At 36.1% G+C, this 25,219-nt stretch overlaps 1 protein-coding gene across 8 annotated transcripts in view; it reads left to right on the top strand.

The window, feature by feature from the left end:
• ZZZ3 (zinc finger ZZ-type containing 3) overlaps positions 1-25,219 on the top strand; it is a 106,359-nt gene that overhangs the window by 30,529 nt on the left and 50,611 nt on the right. For 3 of the 8 annotated variants that reach the window (XM_036255176.1, XM_036255173.1, XM_036255177.1), the window contains exons 2-4: positions 13,218-13,351; positions 14,589-14,742; positions 20,439-21,994. In XM_036255176.1, coding sequence (XP_036111069.1) covers positions 20,490-21,994 — 1,505 coding nt within the window. In that variant the 5' untranslated portion in view covers positions 13,218-13,351; positions 14,589-14,742; positions 20,439-20,489. Of the gene's footprint in view, positions 1-4,124; positions 4,284-10,447; positions 10,544-13,217; positions 13,352-13,430; positions 13,547-14,588; positions 14,743-20,438; positions 21,995-25,219 lie in introns of those variants that run through there. The other 5 variants (XM_036255175.1, XM_036255169.1, XM_036255170.1 and 2 more) reach the window with 4 other exon arrangements.

The following is a 25,219-nucleotide window of genomic DNA, read 5'->3' on the forward strand; positions in this document are numbered from 1 at the left end:
AAAATATTTTTAAAATTTTATACTTTTCAAAAGTATACTTTTCAAAAATCTTTTGGTATTAGTGTGGGTTGTCCACTTTTAATTTTGTTAAAAAAGAACAAGTAGAAAACTTACAGAAACCTCATTTCACACTAAAGAGGAGTGACATAAATTCAGAATAATGGAATTCTTTAAACTGAGTAAATCTAGCTTTATGGAAAGTGAAGTATATATTTTGTATTTTACTCAACTCTCTGAAGACCAATTTGTTGGGACCCAAGAGCCTAAACAGAGTTTGATTGTTACTCTTTTCAGATTTTTGTCCCATCTCTCTGATAGTTTTTGTCAGTTTCTTGTATTGTCTCTTTTTTTCTACCCTGGTACATGGGTACTGATACCTTCAGAGTTTCTGTCAAAAATCTCTTTTATTCTAACTTGTCTTGGTTGAATTAATTTGCTTTCACGGCTGAAGCTGTAATTCATAAGTTATGCATCTGTGGACAATTCATGTTTTGAGAATTAGCCTGAGATTTTCTACTTCTAAAATGGAACAATGTAATCTTTTGCTGAAGGTTTTACTCCCTCGGATTTTTCTTTGAACTAATATTAGAACATTCATTTATATACTACTCACCTATGTACTATAAGTCAGAGAAAGCAAGTCACCCTTGTACTGACATTTATTAAAATGCACATTATGTACCAAAAAATAATGAAAGATTGGATATGTGTATGGGTAGCTGATTTGGATGGTAACAGAAAAGGAAATTTAAAAGTTTACTCTCAGGGTTTTGTTTCGGACAGTGGGGTATTTTATAATGTAATTTATTTAGATAAGGAATTCTGATGGAGGAACTAGGTTTTGGTATTGGGGCTGAAGGGAAGAGGGTGAACTCAGTTTTGAACAAGTAGAATTTGAGGTTTTTGTAGCATCCAGCAGGCAGTTGGATCTATGGAACTGAAGCTCTGAGGGGAAATGTAGAAGCTGACATGGATTTAGGTGCTCTCAGTATTTGAAGTTATTGTGCAAGGATAAAAGAAGGCAGTAACAGAATGGGGACTATGATAGAACCTTGAGGAGTACACCCTGAACAGAGGGGAGAGTAGTTTAAGAAAATTTTATTTTATTTTATTTTTCTCTCTAAGCCCCAGTGTATCACTGAATTCTGTTGGGCCTGCCTTCTAATCTGTGTTGAAGTGGATAATTTCTTACCACTTCCACTGATATTGCAGTATTATTTCTCCTATAGTAATAAATAGCCTCTGAAACCATCCTCCATGTTTCTTCTCTTTTGCTATATACAGTCTGTTCTGCACATAGCTGAATGTGGATGATCCTTTTAAATAAGTGTCAGATCATGTTACTCCCTTGATGAGAATTCTCCAGTGCCTTTTATCTTACTCAGAAAAATCCAAAGTCCTTACTGTAGTTTATCAGGCCCTACATAATTGCTATTTATATGTTAGGTCAATAGAGAATTTCTTGCTGACCACTCCATTTTTCATTATCTTATCTTGCTTTATTTTTTGTAGCACTTCATCTGTTGAATTATTTATTCAAAATATAATCTCTGTGAAAGCAGAAACTTTTCTTTACATTCCCAGTGTCCAGACAGTGCCAGGACTACTGTTGGTCCCAATTAATATTTGTTGAATGAATGAAAACAAGTGACAGTACTGTCACTTTTTTGCTTAAAATGTCATGTATTCTTGTATTCCCTTTGATCATAAACCCTTCCTTCCTTCCTTCCTTCCTTCCTTCCTTCCTTCCTTCCTTCCTTCCTTCCTTCCTTCCTTCCTTCCTTCCTGTTATAGATGATACTTAGCCATGGTTAAAAAACTATATGATAGGAGATTGCAGTTTACATCAGATTGGCCGCTGGGGATATACAGAGTAGAATTGGGTAGAGATGGAACGACCAGATACAAGTTGTACATCCCCATTAAGAAGCTTAGATTTTAACCTGTATCTCTAGAAGGATGTTCTGTTTTTGGGTTTATTTTGGAATATTAGTGAGGAATAATTCACTGCACAATACTTTAAAATAAATAATTTGATGATTTTATATATTTATATACTGTGCAACCATAACTACAATCAATATAATGAACATATTCATCACCCCTCAACGTTTCTTCATGCCTTTTTGTAATTTCTTTTTACCATTGCACCCTTCTCCCCCAAACTCTAGCAACCACTGATCTTCTTTTAGTCACTATAGATGGGGATGTGGATTGTCATCAAGGGTCTTTATATGTTTGTATAGGTGATCTTAAGGTTTTGTTTTTTAGTCTGTTCACATAGGGTGAATTGCATTGAACCAACTATATGTACTTGTAAAACAGTTTCACAGCCCTGGCTGGTTTGTCTCAGCAGTAGAGCATCGGCCTGTGGACCAATGAGTTGTGGGTTCGATTCCTGCCAAGGGCATGTACCTCAGTTGCAGTTAGTCCCTGGCCCTGGTCGGGGTCTTGCAGGAGGCAACCAGTTGATGTATCCCTGTCACGTCAATGTTTCTCTCTTTCTCCCCCCCACTCTGTCTGAAGATAAATAGGAAAATATCCTCAGATGAGGATTTAAAAAAAACAGTTTTACATTTTAGGGATAAACGTTATTTGATCATGATGTGTTATCTATTTATATATTATTAGAGTCGATTTGTTTAGAATTTTGCACCTATGTTCATAAAGAATATGGGTTTGTTTTGTTTTCTTGTAATGCTTTTGGTATTGGTATCAGAATAATGCTGCCGCATAGAATGAGTTGAGAAGTATTTCTCTTCACTATTTTGGAAGAGTTTCAGTAGATTTGTATTTCTTCCTTAAATGTATAATAGTGTAGTTAGAATTCACCAGTGAAGCCCCTTGGGTCTGGTTTTATTTGTTAGTAAGTTTTAAACTATAATTTCAGTTTCTTTATAGAGATATTTTATGTATCCATTTCCCCTTGGGTGAGCTTTGGTAATTAGTGATCTTTAAAGGAATATTTGTCCTTTCATCTAAATTATTTATTTACATGAACACTTTATGTTATCTTAAAATTGAGATGTACTATAAAACATATCTATCAACAATTGAATCTACAAACACAATGAGCAAGCAGAACAGAAACAGACTCAGATATAACTTTTTGTTGTTTGCCAGATGGGTGGGGGCTGGGAGGATGGGTGAAAAAGATGAAGGAATTAAGAAGTACAAATTGGTTTTTAGACTGATGAACCTCAAAGGGAAGGGCGGAGGGAAGGAGGGATGAGATAAACCAAAGAACTTCTATGCATATATGAATAACCAGGGGTCACCACAATAGTGTGGGGACTGCAGGAGGGGGACGAGATTGGGGAGGAGGGAGACAGTAGGGAAAAAAGGGGGAGAACATCTGTAATATATTCAACAATAAAGATGTTTAAAAAAATTGATAAAATAAAATCACCCCATCAGTATATAATTAAGTGATTTTTAGTATATTCACAAAATTGTACAACTATCACCAGTATTTAAATACAAAATACTTTTGTTCTCTGAAAAGAAACCCCATACCTATTAGCAATCACTTTCTACCATCTCCCGTCTCTCTCATTCTCTGCAGCCACTAATCTACTTTGTATCTCTGTGAATTTGCCTGTTCTGGGAATTTATATATATGGAATCATGTGACCACCCGTGCCTGGCTTAGCATAATGTTTTTAAAGTTCATCCAGCCCTGGCCGGTTTGGCTCAGTGGCTAGAGTGTCAGCCCACAGACCAGAGAGTCCTGGGTTTGGTTCCTGCTAAGGGCACGTTCCTTGGTCGCAGTTTGTCCCCGGCCCCGGTCGAGATCATGTGGGTGGCAACCAGTTGATGTCTCTCTCTCACATCGATGTTTCTCTCACTCTCTTCGCCCCTCTCTTCCTCCCACTCTGAGGATAAATGCAAAAATGTCCTCAGGTGAGGATTAAAAAAAAAAAAGTTCATCCACGTTGTAGCATGTATTAACAACCTCATTTCTCTTTGTGGTTGAATAATATTCTACTGTAAACCATGCTTTGTTTATCCATCAGTTTATGGACATTTGAGTTGTTTCCCCTTTTTGCCTGTTATGAATAATGTTGCTATGAATATCTGTGAACAAGTTTTTGTGTGAACATGTTTTCTTTTCTTGGGTACAGGCATACCTGGGAGATATTGCGGGTTCGGTTCCGGACCACCGCAATAAAGGATTGCAATAAAGCAAGTCATAATCTTTTTGCTGGTGGAGGGTCTTGCCTTTAATTTGTAAAAAATGCAACATCTGTAAAGCACAATAAGGAGAAGCACATTAAAATGAGGTATGCCTGTATATATCTAGGAGTGGAATTCCTGGATCATATGGTAATTCTATGTTTATCTTATTGAGGAACTGCCAAACTTTTCCAAAACAGCTGTACTGTTTTATATCCCCACAGCAATGTATGAGGGTACCAGTTTCTCCATATCTTTGTAAACACTTGTTATTGTTTATCTTTTTATTGTATTCATCCTTCTGGGTATGAAGTGCTATCTCATCGGGTTTTTTTTTTTTTTAACTTTTTAAAATTGATTTTAGAGGACAGGAGAGGGGTGTGTGTGGGGTGGGGGGGTGGGGGGATAGATTGGTTGCCTTTTCCCACAATCCGGGCACATGCCCTGACTGGAAATCAACCTGCCAGCTTTCAGTGTATGTGATGATTCTCCGACCAACTGAGCCATACCCGTCAGGGCTCATCATGGTTTTGATTTGTTATTTCCTTGATGCTAATAATGTTGAGCACTTTTTTCATGTGTTTTTTTGGTTATTTGTACATCATCTTTGCAGAAATATCTGTTCAAGTTTGTTATCTGTTTTAATTTTAATTTTATTTTTTTAAATTTTATTGTTGAATGTATTATAGAGGTTCCTCCTTTTTTCCCCCATTGACCCCCTCCTCCCCAATCTTGCCTCCTCCTGCCTTCCCTACACTATTATTTGTGTCCTTGGCTATGCATATATATATAGAAGATCTTTGGTTTATCTCTTTCTGCCCTCCCTTCCACCTTCCCTTTAAGGTTCATGAGTCTACCATACCAAAAAAAGTGTTTTGTGTGTGTGTGTGAATGAATCCTCGCTGGAGGATATTTTATCCATATATATATGTATATGTACCTTTTTTTTTTTTTTTTATCATGTAAGACTTGAAGAGAGGGAGAGAGAGATATGTGAGAGAGGTATATATATTAGTTTCCTTCCTCATGACCCTGACTGGGGCCTGTTTTTAAATGAGATTTAAAAAATTTCTTTTATGGTTCAACTTTTATTTTTTATTTTTTTCCAATTTTTATTAATTCATTTTTGTTACAGATGTTTTTCCTTTTTCTCCCTTAGACCCCCTTCTCCCTATCCCACCCCCTCAGCCCCCCTAGCATTGTTGTCTGTGCCCATTGGTTATGTATACATGCATATAAGTTCTTTGGTTCATCTCATCCATCTCTCCCACCCCCCTACTCTGAGGTTTGTCAATTTGAACCATACTCCTTTCTGTGTCTCTGGGTCTATTTTGTTCATCAGCCCCCCCTTGTTCATTATATTTCACAATAAGTGAGATAGGTGGTATTTGTCTTTCTCTGATTGGCTTATTTCGCTTATCATAATACTCTCAGGGTCTCTCCATGTTGTTTCAAAGGATAAGAGATCTTTCTTACAGCTGCATGCTATTCCATTGTATATATGTACCACAACTTTTTTATCCACTCATCTGTTGATGGACACTTGGGCTGTTTCCAGATCTCAGTGATGGTAAATAGTGCTGCCATGAACATAGGGGTACATATATTCTTCCCAATTGGTGTTTCAGGCTTCTTAGGATATATTCTAGAAGTGGGATCACTGGGTCAAATGGCAATTCAATTTTTAATTTTTTGAGGAAACACCATACTGTTTTCCATAGTGGCTGCACCAGTCTGCATTCCTACCAACAGTGTACTTGAGCCCTCTTTTCTCCACATCCTCGCCAGCACTTGTTTGATGATTTGTTGATGGCAGCCATTCTGGCCGAGATTTTTTTTTTAAGTTGTAATGGTTCTAATTTTTTTACTTATTGAATTTATTGGGCTGACATTGGTTAATAAAATTATATAGGTTTCAGGTGTACAGTTTTATAATATATCATCCATATTTTGTATTGTGTGTTCACCACCCCAAGTCAAGTCTCCTTCTATCACCATTTACCCTCTTCTACCTCACCTCCTTTCCCTCCGGTAATCACCAAATTATCTGTGTCTATGAGTTTTGTTTTTGTTTTTTGCAAGTATTTTCTTTCATTCTTTGTTATCATTTTATTATCTTTTAAAAATATATTTTTATTGATTTTAGAGAGGAAAGCAGAGGGGAGAGGGGGGAGAGAGAGAGAGATGTGAGAAATAATCGATCGGCTGCCTTCCATACATGCCCTGACTGGGGATGGAACTCACAACCTAAGTATATTCCCTGACTGGAAAATAAACCTGCAAACTTTTGGTGTATTGGACAGTGCTCCAACCAATTGAACCACTCTGCCAGGGCTACCTTAGTTTTATTTAAAATATTTTCTCTGGCTCTTGAAATCTTAGTTGATAGTTTCTTTCAACATCTGAAAGATAAACTTCACTGTCTTGTCTCCAGTGCGTAGTCTGCTGTCAATCTTATTTTTCTTCTGGGTATACAGTGTGTCATTTTTCTCTGTTTGCTTTAAAAATATTCTTTATATTACAGGTTTAAAGCATTTTGGTTTTGATGTGACTTACTATAGTTGTCTTCATGTTTCTTGTGCTTGGCTGTAATTAGTCTCTTTGATTTGTGGGTTTATAATTTACATTAAATTTGAAAATTTTGCGGCCGTTACCTTTTTCAGACATTTTTTTTTTCTGCTTCTTTTGGGCATGCCTATTTCCCATATATTAGGGTGTTTGGTATTATCCCATAGCTCATTCATGCTTTTTCCTTTTTTCATTCTTGTTCTCTGTTTTATTTTGTGTAGTTTCTATTGCTATGTCTTTATGTTGATTAGCATTTTCTTTGCAGTGTCTAATCTGCTGTTAAACCCAACCAACATTTTTCATTACTAGAAGAATCAATTTGTTGTTTTAAAAAAAAAATTTTTTTTTACATTTTTCATTACTAGAAGAATCAATTTGTTGTTTTAAAAAAAAAATTTGTTTTTATTTTTATCCTCACCTGAGGACACTTTTGCATTTATCTTCAGATAGAGCAGGCGGGAGAGAGGGAGGAAGAGAGAGAGAAAGAAACATCAACATGAGAGAGACACATCGACTGGCTGCCACCCACACAACCCCAACCAGGACCGGGGACAAACTGCAACTGAGGAATGTGCCATTAGCGGAAACCGAACCCGGGACTCTCTGGTCCACGGGCCAATGCTCTAACTGCTGAGCCAAACTGGCCAGGGCAATATGTTTTTGTTGAGTTTTTTAGAGAGAGAGGAAGAGAGAGAGACAGAAACATTGATGTGAGAGAGAAACATCAATTGGCTTCCTCCTACATGTCCCCTCCTGGGGATCGAGCCTGCAACCTGGGCATGTGCCCTGACTGGGAATCAAACTGGGACCTCTCAGTCCATGGGACGACGCTCAATCCACTGAGCCACACTGGCAGGGCTCAATTTGTTTTTTAAAAAAATATCTTTTACCCATTGACCCCCCCTGCACCTTGCTCCCACCCCTGACCCCCGAGCCAGGCCTTCACTACACTATTCTCTGTCCATGAGTTATGCATATAAGTTCCTTGGTTAATCTCTTCTGACTCTCCCCTGATAACTCTCAGCAATAAAGATAATTTGAAAAAAAGAAATCATAATGTACCTCTATGTTAAAAAGAAGATACGGTATACAAATGTTATTGGGTAGAAGACGGGAATTATATAGTTTTGGATTTAGAAGAAAATAAATGTGAATATAACATAAAATGTTATATAAAATGCGGATAAAAGCCTGAGTTCTATATTTGTCAAAGAAAACGATATGTCTAAGGATTATAACAAAGCACATAAAGTCATTGTACACAAAAAATTATTTTAATTCTCTAGACAGAATAGATGTAACAAAGTACAGAAAGACAATACTATCTGATTAGATATCAAATGGCATAGGCAGTGATGACTGCACCTTGATAATTCTTAAAGTTTATTTTAAAAACCAAATGTATACTAAAAACTAATACAGTAAGTGAAGTTCTTTTTAAAAAAATCTTTGCTATCTCTACCTAACATACTTAATCTTTCCATTTACCTTTTTGAACATATGAACTACAGTTATAATAACTAATTTAATGTTCTTATTTGATAAATCGGTCATGTATGAGTTCTTTTCTCTTGATTGATTTTTCTCATGATGGGTGGTATTTTCCTGTCAGACATTGTCAATTTTACCTTGTTTGGTGCTGGACATTTTTGTATTCCTATAAATATTCTTGAGCTTTGTTGTGGGACACAGTTAAGTTCCTTAGAAGTGGCTTTATTCTTTTAAGACTTACTTTTAATTTTGTTAGGTGGGACTAAAGCTATATTTATTTTAGATCTCATTTTGCCCTACTACTGAGGCCGTGATCTTCTGAGCACTGTACTTGATGTCCTGTAAATTATATTTTCTGTTCTGTTTGGTAGGTATTCCTGGCTCTGTGTGAGCCATGGGCAGTGATATAATAGGCCTTCTGTGGGCCAATTGTTAAAATGTCAGGAAGCTTATGAGCTGGTTTAATTCTTAATAGAATTAAATCATATAAGCTTATAATTAAATCAATTATATTAAGAACAAAAGTAATAAATACTCAAAACTCATTACCTTCTACTTATATTATTACACTTTACTATTTTTGTGCTCTGGTGGTAATTTAAATCTATTGTATCTCTGTACTAGAAATACTATACAGTGTTTCATGTGCAGCAATGTATCTCTTCCTAACTTTACACTCAGTGTTAACACTTGATGGGTGGGAATAATGACACCACAGACATTGTTAACCCTATAAACCAACTTCCCCCAGTTGTTACACATTTTCCAGCATATCCCTGGCTATGGATAATCTTTCTCTGTACTCCTTATGAGTGATTTTCTAGTGTGATCAGTAGTCAGCTCAAGACTTTAAGTGGATCTCTGCCGATATTCTGAGGTCTTATTTCACTTTCTCCACAGCTCCTACCTCTCAACTCTGGTTCAGTGTTTTGGGGATCATAGCTACTTTGGTCTCCCCAGACTCCTCATTTCATCTTCTTAACTCAGGGAGACTGCTATGCTTTGTCTGGGATAATTCTCTCTGCTCTGCAGCCTGGAAACTAAGCAGCAATCTGAGGCAATTGGCTTTGCTTTATGTTTCACCTCTTTCATTGATCACTGTCCCTCTTTATCTGATTTTCAGTGTCTGATGAACAACAACTTTAATATATTTGTTCAGATTTTTAGTTGTTTCAGGTGGGAGCATAAATCTCATTTCTGTTACTCTGCCTTGGCTAGAAGCAGAAGTCACTTGGGTTTAGATAAGTGTGCATTTTAGATCACTCTGTAGACCTTGCACTTGAAAGGGACAAGACTTAAAGTGGAGGAATCAATTACAAGGCAGGTGCATTAATTAGTTCAAATGATGATGAGGCCCAAGTTTGGTCATAGTTGATGAAACTAGAAAGGTCAGGAAGGATTTGAAAAATATGTAGGGAGGAGAATCTAGTTCAGAGTTTCTAAAAGGGTGGATTAGATCATGTACTATTTACATCTCAGTCATCAGTAGTATATGAAAAAATTAAGATTCTGCGCTCTGACCCACGTTTATTGAATCTAAATTTCTAAGGATAAGGTTTAGAAATTTTCATTTCAAACAAATACCTAGGGTAATGCTTACAGCTAATGTCTCAGAAGAAACTGATGCAGTTTTTTCAAAATATGTTCATCCTTGGGGAGCCCCCATTGGGACTGGGGATGACCTGAAGTGGTTAATTAAAAATAAAGATTTACGCATGCATGTCCAGACTGCTGAATCTGAATTTCTGGGTTGATTGGTTTCAAGAATTTCTTGGGCACACTGAAGTGTGAAAACCAATAAACTAAAGTACTTCATAGACATAATCTCTTTTGAGCCTTACTGGTATTATATCTCTTGTTTTATAGATGAAAAAATGAAATGCAGAAGCACAAAGTGATTTGCCTACGATCAGTTGGTATTGGGGGCAGAATTCATACATCTCTTCCACCAAATCTGATGCTCTTTGTGCTGTCTCCGTTGACACTGAAATAGGCTTATCTCTAAAATCTATAGAAAGCATCCAAGACACTGGGACTTGTGGTTCCAAATACATTAAATGGGCCAGGAAAATGTGCTCTTTTTTGGTCATACTTTGTACAAATTAAAATTTGGTTCATCACGGCCCTGGGTCTCAGTCCAGCCGAGTGAGTGATCCTGCCACGACCCTGACCAAGACCTCACCAAAATGCCATCTCAAGTGGGACATGCCATGGAAACCATCATGTTCACGTTTCACAGATTTGCTGGGGATAAGGGCTGCTTAACAAAGGAGGACCTGAGAGTAGTCATGGAAAAGAAGTTTCCTAGGTTTTTATCAAATCTGACTGGGGACAAAATAATGAAAGACCTGGACCAGTGCCGAAATGACAGTGGGATTCCAGAACTTCTTTTCACTAATTGCTAGGTTCACCATTGTGTGCAGTGACTATTTTGTAGTACACCTGAAGCAGAAGGGAAGGAAGTTGGCAGCACTGAGCAGTTAACTTCTGCCCTAATAAGAGTTAGGCCAGTGGGTCACTTAAGGAATCTCTGTCCCACAGCTTCCCTTCCCCCCTGTATAAAGATTTCTTGAGCAGACTGGGACCCTTAGAAAATGTACAAATAAAATTCCTCCCCCATTTGACCAGAGAAAGAAAAGCCGAGTAAGGCCAGATAAGTTTTTTATTTTATTTTTGTTAATATTCACCTGAGGATATTTTTTCATTGATTTTTAGATAGAGAGGAAGGGAGGGAGGGTGGGGGAGAGAGAGAGAAAAAACATCAATGTGAGAGAGAGACATTGATTGGTCGCCTCCTGCATGACCCTGACCAGGGCCCGGGATCAAACCTACAACCTAGGTACATGCCCTTGACCAGGAATCAAACTGCGACCCTTCAGTCCATAGGCAGATACTCTAACCACTGAGCAAAACCGGCCAGGGCAAGTTTTTGATTTTTATATTGTTTGCATTCTCTTGCCCTCAATGAACAAAGTTTTGTTTTTTTTTTAGTTCCTTAAAAAAAAAAAAAAAAAAAAAAAAAAAGTTCAGCTCTCTATAGCAAGTAACTGAAAAGCTTAATTGTATGGGAAAGGTGTTTCTGTCTTTGACCATTATCCCAAATGCTTTTTACAACTGACTTTGAATATCCCTTTCTATTTCTTTTAAAATTATTTAAAGACATAATAGTGCACATATTTGATATTTTCACTTATAACACTGAAAAATTGGGTAGCAAATATGAGTCTATATAGTATAATCTTTCTTTTGAGTTTTTTTCAAGGTCTTAAACTAAAAACAACCTCAGTGCCTTATAATTTAGGTTGCATTTAGCTTAGACCTCAGAGTTTCATTTTTATAGTAAGTTGTGTGGCTTATAACTTTGCTGTATTGTTAGAACTGATACTATTTTCTAGTGAGATTTTCTGTAGTCTTTTGAAGTGATTTCACATGTGCCATGACTCTGAGGTCCCGTAATCTGTTTGACACAGTAGTACCAGTGTTAGCTTGCAGACAGTAGGAAAAGTAATTCTTTTCAGTCAAGATTGGTTTTTGGATTTGCTTTTGAAATTCTTGAATAGTCAATGAATTTTATTAGTACGTGAAAACAAGCAAAGCTCTGTGGCAGGGAATAAATAAAGAGGTCTTAGGAATAGGATTTAAATGGGTTGTTTCCCTTCTTGTATGCTTTTAAAACACAAAATAGGTAATTTTAAACAATTTTTGCAAGTAAGTTACTTCCAAAAGTAAGTAGTTAAATAATTCAAATAAAAATGGTAGATTTTCACAATTCAGAGTAGTTTATTTGCTCCAAAAAGCATATGGCATTTGTACAGGATGCTTAAGTTTGAAATGTAGAGTGAGTGAAATGAACTGTACAATGTAGGGAATATAAGAGTTTTGACTTGTTTAACTTGTAAGCACTATTGTAAGCACATCCATGAAACAGCTATCTGCATTTTCTTGGTATATTTTTATTCGGTTTCTTTTTATTACATAGGAATTTGTAATGACATACCATGGTGAATCATTTTAGAATGCCACTCATAGGTTTCTGTCTTTGATATATAAGAATAAGTATATAATGCTTTTCTTCATTGTAAGCACATCGATGTTTTTTTCAGACTTGTGATCTATAACCAAGTCTATGTTTTTGTTTTGTTTTTTATTCTCACCCGAGGACATTTTTGCATTTATCTTCAGATATAGTGGGAGGGAGAGAGGGTGGAAGAGTGAGAGAGAGAAACATCGATGTGAGAGAGACACATTGAGTGGTTGCCACCCACACAACCCCATTCGGGGCTGGGGACAAACTGCAACCGAGGTATTTGCCCTTTGCAGGAACCGACGCTCTGGTCCGCGGGCCGACACTCTAACCGCTGAGTCAAACCGGCCAGGGCCCAAGTCTATGTTTTTAAGAAGCTTACTTTTAAGGAATGTTTTGTACAGTTACATCTTGGTTTATTTCTTCATTTATTTTGTCACATTTATTTTCTATTTACTTCCAAAATAATGTTGACAAATTAGTCAGAGGGGTACTCTAACCAAAGCAAAAATATTACTTTAAAAGGCATCGAATATATTAAAGTCACATTTAAGGGATCTTCTTTTACTGCATTCACAAGCATTATAAGTTTATTCCCTAATATTTTTGTAAAACACAAAAGTAGTACTTTTCTATTAATGTCTGAGAAATTACAGACTTCTGGAAAAAGATATATATCTATGTTGGTAGATAAAAGGTATCTAAGGAGCTTTTGAGTTCCTAAGAATTTAAATTTTGAAATATTTTATGTGAGTGGGTACTCTGAGAAGCATTTGTAAGAGTGTTATTAGCAAATTATCATCAAAGATAGTACATTTTGTAGCTAAATATAAGAAATTATGTTTTTGTAATTTATTAGAAAATGCAGTATGCTGTGTATTTAGAAATATAAGTTTTATCCACAAATCTGTAAACAGTTACACATCCATAGTGACTATATTGTGGTTTCCCTTCACAGATAATCAAGTTGTGCTAGTACAACCATATAAATAATTAATACCTGAAGTCTCAATGTAACATGGACATTAACACTGCTGACAGATAAATACAGACGCTTGGGAATCAAATACTAGGCGAAACACTTTTTAAAAGGTAAGAAAAATGTAATATTAATTAAGACCAAGCCGGCTGTAGTGTTAGTAGAAGTAATTGACTAAATTTTGTTTTTTAGTGTATCAGACTGTTTAGGAACACATCTACATGATCCTGTCTATCTGAAAACTGGTAGAACTCAGCTGTAAATATCAGTTCTTTTGTGAAAATAGAAGTTGCAGATATCCTTGCTTGGTAAATATACTAATGGATGATGTTCCTATATAAACCCTATACAAAAAGGTAGTAATGTGGCTACCTACTAGAACTTGATCGAGTGCTAGATTGTGCATATTAGTGTATATCAAGACACATCTTATATTGTGGATTCTCTTTGTCTCTGATGATTGCCATCACCACCACGCACTATAGAATGTAATGTTTAACATGTTTGTGAAAGGTTGGGTACAAAGGAACTGGCATTTGGAATCTTCGTTATACAAAGAGTACATTTTCAAATTAAGGGTTACTTTTTTATAGGACCATGTTTTCACTATGTACCCTCCTCATATCAATTTCAAACATTTTTTTTTGAATGTATTAAGTTATTTTACGTAGATAGTTTTCCTAACTTGTGCTTTTCAAGAATTTACAAGGTATATTTGGGAAAGGTTGCGTCTATAGATACTAGATATCAGCCCTATTTGCTTTGTAGCTGACTTAAAACCATTATCTATTTTTATTACACAGAAACTCTAGTTTACAAAGCTTGATAAATGCATCAGTTTTAAAATTGTAATCCTTCACTAAAAATAGTGAAGGATTTAGAATATCTAGTTTTATGTTTATAATAAAGTGATCATCTCCATCATAAACATCGCTAGTCTTTTTCCTGGTGTTTTTCCTTGTTTCCAAATGGGCATTCATAATAACCCATTTAGCCAGATTCTCTGTAAAGGATATCTTATCTAAGGCAGTCTTTGGGTCACCTCCAAAAAATATTGCCTGAGACTCTAGAAAAAGAACTGAGTCACATTTTTACTCAAACTAATATTGAGCTGTTATAAGGATTTAGTATATGTCAAGCTTGAGCTTTTTTTGTTGGTTCCCAGAAATCCTGTTCTAGTTTCTTAGTATCTCTGTGGCTACAAAATTGCCAAGAAGCACCAACAATGTTATAGTGAACGGATACTCTGTTACCTGCTGTTTTCTTTTATTATAGAAGGGGTGAATCTATTAGCATAAGTTAATGTGCTTCTTTAATTCTTTTTTTTTTTATTATTATTTTATTTTAAAGAAAGGAATTTAGGAGGTTCTAGTATTCTCCATGGCCGAAGCTGAGAGTCTGAAACCCTGATGCTTAAGCTCTATTCTAGATCATAGCTCCAACTCCTTCAGGATATAAGGAAAAGAGATAATATTTCCACAATGATAGATCTTTGGTTATACAGGTAAGTTATTTAGTTTTGTGGTAGTGGAGATATCTACAGTTTAATCCCCCCCCCCCAAAGGGGCGGGAGCTTCTTATTTTTCTATGTACTTCTCTGCATGAAAAATTGTGCAGTTCATAGGAATGTGGAGCTATAGGGAATGGGTAGGGAGGAAATGTGTTTCCACTCTTTTCCCAACAGGGGAATATATGAAGTAGTTATGTACATTGGCATTTCTAGAGCATATTTGACACCCTAGGTATTTTTGATTCCAGGACCTTATGAAATTCCTTGACTTTTCTTTCTCCCCAATTGTTTAAGTGTGTATTCATTTTGATCTACCTACCTACCTCCCTCCCCATCCATCCATCCATCCATCCATCCTATTTATCCTGTCTATCGTGTGTCTGTCTCAATGGGAAAGAAAGGAGATCCTTTTATATAAGACAATACATAATAGAGTTACCAGGCTTCAGAGAGGTGAATATTAAGAACCTTAAGTTGAATTGCATAGGTGGTTCTAAGGTTTCACTCTCCTACTTTTAACCTGATAGTAGAAATAATGGTAATTGCTCGACTGAAGAAATTTATCTTAAAAGAATTGTGTGAAAACGATAGTGTGAACCATTATTAATCAGTTTATGCTTATGCTCTAGAGCAGCGATTTTCAACCTTTGTCATCTCATGGCACACATAAACTAACTACTAAAATTTTGCAGCACACCAAAAAATATATTTTTGCCAATCTGTCAAAAAAAAAAAAAAAAGGTGTAAGTTTGATTCATTCATACTGGATGGCTATTGTTGTGTTGGCTGTTGGCATTTTTATTTGAAGGAAAAGAGGTTAGTGCCCCTGATCAAATAGTCAGGTACTGTATGTTTTAAAAAATATTTATTTTATTTTTTATCACCCTCTATCCCCCCACCACCCTCTTCCACCTCTACCCCCACCTCCACCCCCCAGTCACCACACTGTTGTCTGTGTCCATGAATGATGTCTTATTTTTTTTGTTTGTTTTTCACTCAATGACCCCACCTCCTGTAACCCCCCACTCCCATCAGAGCGGTCTGCCTGAAATACTGTTCTAGACAGATAGAATCATATTGATAACATTTTCCAACTGCTCTTGCTCTTTTTGCTTTTCACTTTGGTTTGTCCATCTGGTATCATGACCAGTTTCCTAAAAATGGTTCATTTAGTAAAACTAAATATTATGATAATATCAGCTAGAACACTGATGTTAATGGAAGATTACCAGTCCCTCAATCCCCAAAATAAACTATACTAGTTTGGTAATTATAGTAAGAGCAAAAGTTACAGGCAGCGTCTTTGAAATAACATTTTGAGATTTCTTTTTCTTAAGTAAAGGTGATAGCTGAGTTGTACCAGCTGGACCCTTTTAGTTTAATTTTTATTATTCCTTTCAGTTCTTATTGATACACTTTTGGTGATGTGATCACAGGGGCTAGAAATTTATGATCTAAAACATAGCTAATATTGTTTCAGACCCCTATTAAATTTGAGGTAAAAGTAGATTCAAACGGGGGGGGGGGAGTATAATTCAACAGAAAATAAATGAGCGAGATATGTGGAATTTGGGGTATGATTTGGGGCTTAATATGAAAGGAGAGGCTGAAATTTAGTTGACTGGTGTCCTTCTCAGATAAGCCCTCCAATAATATGAAAACTTTATGATGGTAGAGAAGAGAGGAAGGGGGTCTGTTTAATGCTAGTGATTCATCATATTTGCTTTCCTCTATTCTAGAAAGTACCACCATGTTTATTAGTGGTGGATTACATAGGGCAAACTTTATTCTAGTTGCTAGATTGGGTTTTGCTCATATGAATATGTTAACTAACAGTTTCCTTTAATTAAATTAAATTAAAAATTTTCCCCCTTTATTGATCTTAGAGAGAGAGGAAGTGAGAGGGAGAGAGATAGAAACACCAATGAGAGAGAACATCAATTGGCCACCTCCTGCATGCCCCCCACTGGGGATCGGGCCCACAAGTTGGGCATGTGCCCTGACCAGGAATCGAACTGGCGACCTCTTGGAGCATGGGTCGATGCACAACCACTGAGCCACACCGGCCAGACAGCTTCCTTTAACTTTAAAACTAGAGTGACTGAATTTCCAGTTGTAGTTAAGTGCTGGCTAAGGATTTCCTCATTGCCTCCTATTTAGTTAGCTAGCAGAGATCTTTTCTGAGATACTAGTTTGTAACTGAGTTTTTTTTCTGTTCCCTTTGCAACTTAAATTTTGTCAGGAATATAATTTGTGCTCCAAGGAAATTCTCTGAATTTCTTCAATAACTGTATTAGGCAGCTAAAATGGGAAAAAAAATTTCTTTAGTCTATAATACTTTCCTAAGCATGGCAAAACAATGTTGAGACTTAGTTGATGTAACCAGGACTTTTTTTGAGTCCCTTTTGGTTGTTGAATTTTGCACTCAGTTTATCAGATAACTGCAGAAAGTATATGCCCTTAGGTATGCCTGTCTAAAATAGAAAAGATGAAGAAAAAGGTTAGAACAGAAGAAAAATCATCAGAAGGAAGAGTGTTAAAATTTCATTTAACTTCCCTTGGCTGGTGTGGCTCAGTTAGGTAGGTGTTGTCTTGTGCACCAAAAGGTTACTGGTTTGATTCCCAGTCAGGGCACATGCCTAGGTCACAGGTTCAATCCCCATTGGGGAGGGGGGGAATACAGGAGGCAGCTGAAGGATGTTTTGCTCTTATATCGATGTTTCTCTCCCTTCCTCTCTCTAAAACTCAACTTTAAAAAAAAATCTTTAAAAATAAATAAATAAAATAAAAAGTAATATTAAAAAAGTTTCTTTTAACCTTCATCTTCAGAAATTTAAGCAATTTATTACCTTAAGTGCATGCAATATGCTAATTTTAGGCAAGAGTTTTACAGCCCTCTATTTGGTGCTTCCTTTGCTAAAGAGATCATGGTTTTATTTATTTATTTATTTTTTATTATTGGAATCAAACAAAGACTCAAAGGATATATTAACAATAGGTCTAATTTAGTTTGAAACTTGATGACACTGTTATTTTAATATAATATTGCAGTAGTCTAAGGCACTACTTCTCAAACCCTCATAGGCATGGCATATAAGTTAACTGGGAATCTGATTAATTGGTAGGTCTGGGGCAGGGCCTGATATTATGCATTTTAACAAGCGTTTAGGAGATGCCCATGATGTCCTGAGGCCGCACTTTTGAGTTTGAGGTACCAAAAGGGTCTTTGTTATAAAACAGTTTCTCTTTAAATATGGCCCAAGAGCATAGGATTTAAGGACTGTAAAATGTGGGTTTCACTGTAATTGTTGAATGGAATAAAGATATTTTTAGCAAAAGAAACAAAAAGGTTTAATCTCTCATATTCATCAGTATTTTCATCACTGGGATGGGGAAGAAATAAAATGGGTCCTCACTGGTGGTGTTTTATAATGATATATATGTTTATAGTACTTCTGGGTACTACTAATAATAGACTTATTTATAATGACAAGGCAGGGATTTTGCTCTCATTCGGATTGGTGTGGAAAGAAAAGGGTTAGGAATGCTTGTTACTGGAATCATTTAAGATTTATATGCCCATAATTGGCATCACATTTTAAAAAGTCAAGATTGCCAGATTGTTTTTGTGTGTTTGTAAAATATTACTATTCCCAACATTATATTTGAGCAATAAATCATGAATATAATTAAATTTGCATTAAGGATGTTTGCATTCGATTTTATAAGTCAGGTTTGTTTTCTTTGTATATTTACATAGGTATTTAATATTTTAAAATAATTACCTTCAAATTTTAGAGCTCCAGATTTGGGTACATGAGACAAATACATTTATATTAATATTTTTTAGTTTGTGCTCTTTTGAAACATCATTCAAAGTTTAACTTACTTTTTTTTGTAATTAAAAGTGGATATTTATGGGTCATACAGTGTTTGTTATCTGTGAATAAAAATAATAGACTGTAATCTTAATATGATTTTAACAAAGAGAATTACATGTCAGGTTCCTCTAATGAAACCCAAAACAGTAAAAGTTTACTGTGAGGAATGTATTTCTAAGTTCTGATTGGCGTCCCTCACTTATTGTTCATGTGATTGCTGTGGAATTCTCTACAACAAAATTTCATGCTTTTATTCCAGAGCTCGTTTTGTGATTCTTGTAAAATTTTAAAAAATTGTTAATTAAACTTTTAAAAGTATGCCATATTCTGAAACAAAACTAAATTCAGCCAATTTACATGTTACAGGGTACTTTCTCACTCGGTTCGGTTCGTTTGTCCGCAGGCAGGATCAACAAGACAATTTCTTTTAATGTTTCTTTTTCTGTATGTGATAACATGTTGCTGTGTCTTCTGTGGTTCTTCATAACCTTTCCACTGTTAGATACTTTTAATTGAGAGAAAGGATAAATTGTATTCAATTTTGGGGGGCAGGGGTAGAATGGCAATTGAGAGGTTGTAGGAGAGAGGAAGGCTGTGGGAAGGATGACAGGAAGGAAAAGGGAGAGAGGTACTGTGAAATTTTGTACTACAGCCATTATTGGCTTCTTTCTCTGTCCGTCCTGCACCTCATTCACAGTTAGACAGTGAAGTGCCAAAGTATCTTGTGAAAGCTAAACAGAAGAGCAGAAGAATGGAGACTTGAAATGTTAACAGCTCCTTTATTCTGCTTGATAAGGGAGCCTTTGGAAAAGAACCATTAAACCCCTCAGAATTCATCCAAATGGATCAGTGGGGGCATTTTTCAATTTTCCTCATATATTTATTTTAGAAACACCAAGCGTTCACATCAGAAAATGCTCCTTTTCCTAGTATACCTTAAAACTGGTGTACACACACATATGGGAGTTTTAAGAAGGAAAGGATGGGGTTTATGTGTACTACTGATTTCTTAAAGATAGTATTTGCTTCGGGGACTTTCCTTTCGTCTTCTGTCCTCTTTAGAATACTTTGTTTCACTTGCTAATTTATGGCTCTACTTCTAGGAATTAGGGAGGTTTGGCTTTGCTCTGTTTTGCTCTTAGCCACTGCAAGCTAAGATTGTGATTTCTGTCAATCTGTTTAATTACAAAAAATTCTACCACCAGAACTTTTTGGATACCACATAGTTTCTTGTCAAAGGATTTAACCTTGTAGTAAGAGTGAATTAAAAAGAGCAACTCCTGTCCTTTGACCTTCCGGGAATATTTTTAGAAAACAAAAAATGATTGGGATAGTTTTTGTGATAGCTACTGTATAAATTCAAGATTATTATTTTAATAATCAAGATGAAATCCTGCCTTTGAGAGAGGTCTCTTTTGGGTCAGATCCACAGCCAAATAGGTTAAGAGCTTGGTCTCTAAAGCCCTGCCCTGCCACTTAGCTCTGTGGCTTTGGACATAATTTAAAATATGTGTGGCTCAATCCCCTCATTTGTAAAGTAGGGATGTTAATAGCACCTATTCTAATTGTGAGACTTAACTGAGTTAATGTATGTAAAGCATATAGAATGATTCCTGGAACACATTAACTGCCATATAATGAATGGTTAGCTATTATTAATAACATTTTTGAAAATGTTAATAAAATAAATTATATCAAGTAATTTATTGATATTGACTATACTTGGATTAAAAAGTTGTAGCTTTATACTTTTGTTTTAGGTATATTAACTATTACCTTTTTCTCATTATTTTGTTTACATTTTTGAAGGTTTCCCAATGAGTGGATCATGATGACCGTATTGTAGGGACTTGCCATAGTATGGCTGCTTCCCGATCTACTCGTGTTACAAGATCAACAGTGGGGTTAAACGGCTTGGATGAATCTTTTTGTGGTAGAACTTTAAGGAATCGTAGCATTGCTCACCCTGAAGAAATCTCTTCTCATTCTCAAGTACGATCAAGATCACCAAAGAAGAGACCAGAGCCTGTACAAATTCAGAAGGGAAATAGTAGTGGGACAACTACTAATTTAAAACAGCAGAGTACTCGAGAATCGTGGGTAAGCCCTAGGAAAAGAGGACTTTCTTCTTCTGAAAAAGATAATGTAGAAAGGCAGACTGTGGAAAATTGTGAGAAAAGGCAAACAGAACCTGTTTCACCAGTTTTAAAAAGAATTAAGCGCTGTCTTAGATCTGAAGTACCAAACAGTTCAGAAGAAGATTCACCTATAAAATCAGACAAGGAGTCAGTAGAACAGAGAAGTACAGTAGTGGACAATGATGCAGATTTTCAAGGGACTAAACGAGCTTGTCGATGTCTTATACTGGATGATTGTGAGAAAAGGGAAATTAAAAAGGTGAATGTCAGTGAGGAAGGGCCAGTTAATTCTGCGGTAGTTGAAGAAATCACAGGCTATTTGGCTGTCAATGGTGTTGATGACAGTGATTCAGCTGGTATAAACTCTGATGACTGTCAGCCTGATGGGAACACTAAACCAAACAGCACTGGTTCCTATGTGTTGCAGGAAAAATCAGTAGCTGAAAATGGGGATTCGGACACCCGTACTTCAGTGTTCCTTGATAGTAGGAAGGAGGACAGTTGTATAGACCATAACGTGCCTTGCACGAATTCAGAAGTGCGGGTCAAGTTGGAGGACCACAAAATAGTAACTGCCTGCCTTCCTGTGGAACATGTTAATCAGCTGACTACTGAGCCAGCTACAGGCCCATTTCCTGAAGTTCAGTCATCTTTAAGGGATTCTGAGGAGGAAGTAGATGTGGTGGGAGATAGCAGTGCCTCAAAAGAGCAGTGTAATGAAAACACCAATAACGCCTTGGACTCAAGACTTGAGAGTATGCCAGTCTCCGGAGAACTGGAACCATCTTCTGTTCTAGACTGTGTTTCAGCTCAAACAATGTCTTTGTCAGAACCTCAAGAACATCGATATACTCTGAGAACTTCACCACGAAGGGCGGCCCCTACCAGAAGTAGTCCCACTAAAAACAGTTCTCCTTGCAGAGAAAATGGACAATTTGAGGAGAATAATCTTAGTCCCAATGAAACAAATGCAACTGTTAGTGATAATACGAGTGAATCTCCCACAAATCCTGATGAAATTTCTCAGAATGAAAAAGGGATATGTTGTGACTCTGAAAATTATGGGAGTGAAGGACAAAGTAAGCCACCCTCAGAGGCAAGACTCAATATTGGAAATTTGCCATCTGCCAAAGAGAGTGCCAATCCCCACATTACAGAAGAGGAAGATGATGATCCTGATGTTTATTACTTTGAATCAGATCATGTGGCACTGAAACACAACAAAGAGTATGTGTAAATATGGTAACCATGAATTCTGCTTTGTTTATTATTCCCCAAGTTGTCGGTATTCATAAATGTCTATTCATAGCATTTTTATTACAGCTAAAAGTAAATGCTTTAACTGAAGTTTTAGGTTTACCATAATTTTCTCAACTCATAAAAAAAAAAACCTTCATAAAAAGATAGACATATATACACATATACATATGTATATATATGTTAATCATTTTTACTGTTACAGAGAACGCTTTTGAATTACTATCACAATCAGATTATATAGGCTACATAAAAATACTGATTTGAAGAACCTTTGTAATGCTTTTGTTGTGACAATTGCTAGATCCTAGTATGTATCAGAACAAAGTATCAAATCCTGGTTGTGGAACATAAAAATCATTTTGCCATGCATTACACATAATTCATATTTGTATATGATTTGGTGGCCTTTTAGCATAAGTCTTCTGAAAATTTTCTTCGGTTTATAAATAATATTTTACTACTGGGTTTAATAGAGACGTCATTTTGTCTGAGCATTTTATTCATTCTTTTGTGGAACTTTTTAGCATTTTTATGTATTTGAAATGTTTGAAGTCCAATTTGAGATAGAAAAACAACTCATAATTGAAGTTTTTCCAATTTGAGATAAATTGAGTTATTATCATTAGTACTATGTATCAGTTTTTAAAAGTAGAATTGTTTATCTGCAGGTGCAAGGAAGCAGAGCATATGTCTTGGGGAAATACCAAAAACTCGAGAAATGTGCATTTTTTACAAAATGATATTCTGTTAATTCTATTTCCTTTTTATTTGTTTTTGGCAAAAAGGATGCTCTCTTAAGGTTTTACTGATTAATGATGAAGAAAAATATTTTCCCATGAATTCATTAATGTTACTTTTTGGTAAGGTTTCCCCTCATGCTGATGCTAAAGGATGATGTTCCTGTATAACAGTTGTTAAAGAATGATGTTCCATAGTCCTAAGCTTTGAAAATGAGAGCAGTGCAGTTTCCTGGGTTCCTTGGGATATGTAGTCCTTTGAATTTTGATAATAATTGCTTTATTATTAGCCATGTTATTATTCTCAAATTAGTGCCTTGTTGGGTGACTTTGAGCAAAAGGAAATCACTCCTTGCTTTTTTGCCTTATTTCAAATCTTTTGAAATAGAACCTTTTGACTCTTCACTTTTGACTTTTTTCCCCCCAAAGGAAACAAATGATGAGAAGTGAGGTGGAGAGGGAGCGTCTTGATTAACATTTTATTTAGAGATAATTTAAGGTAAATTGGGTGAGGGTGTTTGATTATGTTGGATGTAATCTATTTCAGTCAAGCCCCTATTTTTTTTTTTTTAATAATGTTTTTATTGATTTTTTAGAGAGAGAGAGGAAGGGAGAGGGAGATAGAATCATTGATGTGAGAGAGAAACATCAATTGGCTGTTTCCTGCATACTTCCCACTGGGGATGGAGCCTGAAACCTGGACATGTGGGCTGACCAGGAATCGAACGGGGACCTCCGTGCATTGGATGACACTCAATCCACTGAGCCACACTGGCCGGATTCAAGTCCCTATTTCTATGCTTTTTGTCTAGAGCAGTGGTTCTCAACCTTCCTAATGCCGCGACCCTTTAATACAGTTTCTTATGTTGTGGTGACCCCCAACCATAAAATTGTTTTTGTTGCTACTTCATAACTGTAATTTTGCTACTATTACGAATCGCCATCTGAAATATGTGTTTTCCAATGGTCTTAGGCGACCCTTGTGAAAGGGTCGTTCGACCCCCAAAGTGGTTGCGACCTACAAGTTGAGAACCGCTGGTCTAGAGCCAAGAGATGGTTGGATGTAATGTTGGCTCTTTTTAACCCAAATTGTCATTGTTAGTAATAGCGTAATGATACTTATCTAAGTGCTTTCAAGTCTCAAATAAATTTCTGGCAGTTTAAAACTGTTAAAAGGCACTTGAGGTAAAGGAAAAATAAAAGACAAATGGGGTAGATGGATTACTGTTCTGTACACACGGATGTACATACACCCTATCAAATATTATTTTTCTTCTTCTCATACTGGAAAATTTCTCCAGATAATTGCTTTTTGAAACTAGGAAATGGGCATTGCCCAGCCTTCACACGAATATCTCTACTACTAGGGAATGAGTACTTCCTGGTAGCCAGTTTAAAAAATACATGTATATTATTAATAAAAAAAAATGAGCATGGCATAGTTCTTTGTCTGGAGCCAGGAGGACGTAGCTCTTTTTTTATTTCAGTTGCTACTATCCTCTAAATTAACATTGATTATTTAATCAGCAACCTTCTATCCTAGCATACAGTCTGCAATTTATTCATCTTGTTTGTGACAATATCACATATAGGATCATGTAATCACTTGTAAATGTTTGAAAAGCTATTGAGTGTAGAGTCTTATCCTTAAACCCATTTCATGGTAATTAGGCCGTAGGCCAGTGAAATGAATTTGCAGATGTTCTGGGTACTTATACCCTGTTTCCTCTCGTCTCCGGGACATAAATCTACAGTGTGCTTTTATATATTTATTTTACCAAATGGGAAACTCCACTGTGAGCAAGGGACTAATGAGTATCTTTTTCTCTGGCAAGATTCCAGCTGTGGATTATTTTACCAGATGTGCCTTCTCAAAGATTAGGGGATGGGGAATCAAAAGAAATATACTTTATCTCAAACGCTTTGATCTTAAGGTTGATGAAATCTGTTATAGTGGTAGATAATACCTAGTGACTCCCTTCTGGACCAAAATAGCCAGACTGACTGAGATTGTGTACTTAACTGTAGATTGCCCTTTCTGTTTGGGAATTGACCTTTTGCTGATTTTTTAATCAGAAAAACTGAAACTGATCTCTCTAAGTTTTGAAGTTCTGGCTCTAGGGAGAGCAGGTGTGGAAGATTTTATAGGTCCTGGGTTCTAACGTTCAGAGTTTTTCTTCCAATTTAGAAGGTAATCACTGGAAAATAAATTTTCAGATAAAAATGTGATTTGGTCTCTTGCCTCTGAATTCTCATTGTACAAGAATATTTTAAAGTATATATATTTGAAGGGCCTTAGAAAGCTTTGTTAAATGATTTAACCTTTCATGGACCAGAAAGGAGGTGAAAAGTCAGCTTTAGGGTTACTAGATTCTTGAGGTCTTTTGGTAAGAGCCTTATTTCCAAGCCATATTAAAGAATATTTATAAAAATTGTAGTTTCAGATTTGGTCCTC

This window comes from Molossus molossus, unplaced genomic scaffold (assembly GCF_014108415.1).
Source record: "Molossus molossus isolate mMolMol1 unplaced genomic scaffold, mMolMol1.p scaffold_m16_p_12, whole genome shotgun sequence".
Taxonomy (NCBI): Eukaryota; Metazoa; Chordata; class Mammalia; order Chiroptera; family Molossidae; genus Molossus; species Molossus molossus.